At 35.6% G+C, this 2,055-nt stretch overlaps 1 protein-coding gene across 1 annotated transcript; it reads left to right on the plus strand.

The window, feature by feature from the left end:
• Positions 1–378: 378 nt before the first annotated feature.
• REP15 (RAB15 effector protein) lies at positions 379–1,632 on the plus strand. Its single transcript, XM_053716264.1, has one exon. It carries the CDS (start codon positions 449–451, stop codon positions 1,169–1,171), a length of 723 nt encoding a protein of 240 aa, XP_053572239.1. The 5' UTR covers positions 379–448; the 3' UTR covers positions 1,172–1,632.
• The last annotated feature ends 423 nt before the right edge of the window (positions 1,633–2,055 follow it).

The following is a 2,055-nucleotide window of genomic DNA, read 5'->3' on the forward strand; positions in this document are numbered from 1 at the left end:
ATGGGCCCGCTGCCAGATACACCTGGCTGCCAGTTAGAACATTTTTGATACTTAATACATTCCACGTCATCACTTATTTCACATCTGAAAAAGGTGCCTGAGCGCATTGTTTTACCTGCTTTGTGGTTTCCCTATTTTAGAATTCTCAGGTTTGTGTAGTGCGTGGGTTTCATTTATTGTGTGCAGATAACTGAGTTAGCTCAGAGAATAAGAATCTGTGTTAAAGAATATGAAAGTTGCCTAACCTGTTTATAATAATAGAGGCAAAGCACACCTGCTTATATAGCAATGATCACAACCAGGATATAGAACATGATGAACAGCTCACTATACCTTGTAGTGTCATGTAACCACTGCCCATTGTGGGAGGGTCACTATGCACAGTGATTCCACCTTATATTGAGGACATATGTGTAGTCAGAAGCTGATGTGCTAACTCTCCTGGACAATGGGCCAGAACTCTTCGGTCCAGGAAATAGTAATTCAGCAAGACAAGGCAGATATAATATGTGAGATATTTAGCAATGGGGTGGTCCATGCCTCCCAAAAACTAAAGGAATACCTGGGCTTTGAAGACCCACTTGGCTCCCTCTGCCCAAGCACTGATACTTTGAATGACATCTTCCTTGTGAACTTTATTACCTTCTGCATTGAAAAGGGGGTGGAAGAAAGGATAACAACAGCCAAATTGAGCAAACAGCAGTCCCTCTTGTTTGGTGTTGATTGGATCTGGACACTGCATGGTCCTGATAAATTGGTGAAGCTTCAAATAGCTGTGCAGGCACTTCAGATGGCAGAGTCCAACATCAATGAAACAAATAACCAAAGCTTATTAAATATTTGCAATACTAAGGAAATACAACTTGCTGATATATACAAAGACAAGAGTCGGTTTGAAAAGCTGGAAGAGTTTTGTAGACTGATAGGAGCAGATTGCATGGGGTTATTTATGGTGTATGGGTTACCAGGACGACCTAAGGATATACGGGGAGTGCTTTTGGACAGTGTCAACAAGGAAAATGCAAAATCCCTTATGTTAAGAGAACACGCATTGCAAAATTTCATCCTTAACACAGATACCTTCATCCCTGCACGAGAGATGCTTGAAAAGTGTATGACAAGAAAAAATGGTCAGAAAAACATTGGAAAGGTCTATATCAACTTCCTTTGATATCTGTCAAATATTCAATATATGCCATATTCTTGACAAATTAACTCAAATAATGTTGCACAGGCTCATATCATTTTTATAGAACATTGGAATCTGTAGAATATGCACTATAAGATCAAAATGAGATAATTACATTTATACTTTGATCAAGGTCCTGTAAACCTGTAAAAGATCCTTTATGCTGCTTAAACAGCAGAAGTGTGTGAAAATAAATGAGCACATTTACATGTTGTAGATAAATGATTCATTTGCACAAGTTAAAGTCCTTAATTTACATGCCCTGAAGCTGTTTGTAAATGTGTCATAACTATTTTTATTATATTATATCAACGGTACATTATATTTTTAACTTTTTAAATATGATTGATATTACATAAAATGTATATAAATATTTGTATTATTATATAGAGATGTAATATATTATTTTTCATCCAATAAAGTTTATGGAAAAAATAAATAAATTATGTGCTGTGCATATTTGTATTTTTATGACATCTAAGCAAGTAAAGATCTGAAATGATTATGCCCCCCCCCCCCCGCCTGGGCACTGCAGAGTTATAATTGGTTGCAAACATTTTTATCTACCTAAGCTCAAGTAGTGAAATCTGAAACTTCTGTTTTTCTTAGCAAACCTCAGCTCACAAAATGTGATTGTTTAATTTTTAACTAGTTACAGACATAATGGGATTGTGTGTATCTATGTAACAATGTGTATGTAGGAATAAAATTAGCTCTATCCTTTATTTTATGGCTTATGTATGTTGAAGTATTTTTTAACCATCTTTGGATTGTTAGAGGTTTTATTTATACACAAAAGTCTAGTGCCATCTAGTGGTTATAATGGCTATTCACAATAGTCATTTGGAATTAAAACATTTGGCATG

The sequence above is a fragment of the Bombina bombina genome, chromosome 6, assembly GCF_027579735.1.
Source record: "Bombina bombina isolate aBomBom1 chromosome 6, aBomBom1.pri, whole genome shotgun sequence".
Taxonomy (NCBI): domain Eukaryota; kingdom Metazoa; phylum Chordata; class Amphibia; order Anura; family Bombinatoridae; genus Bombina; species Bombina bombina.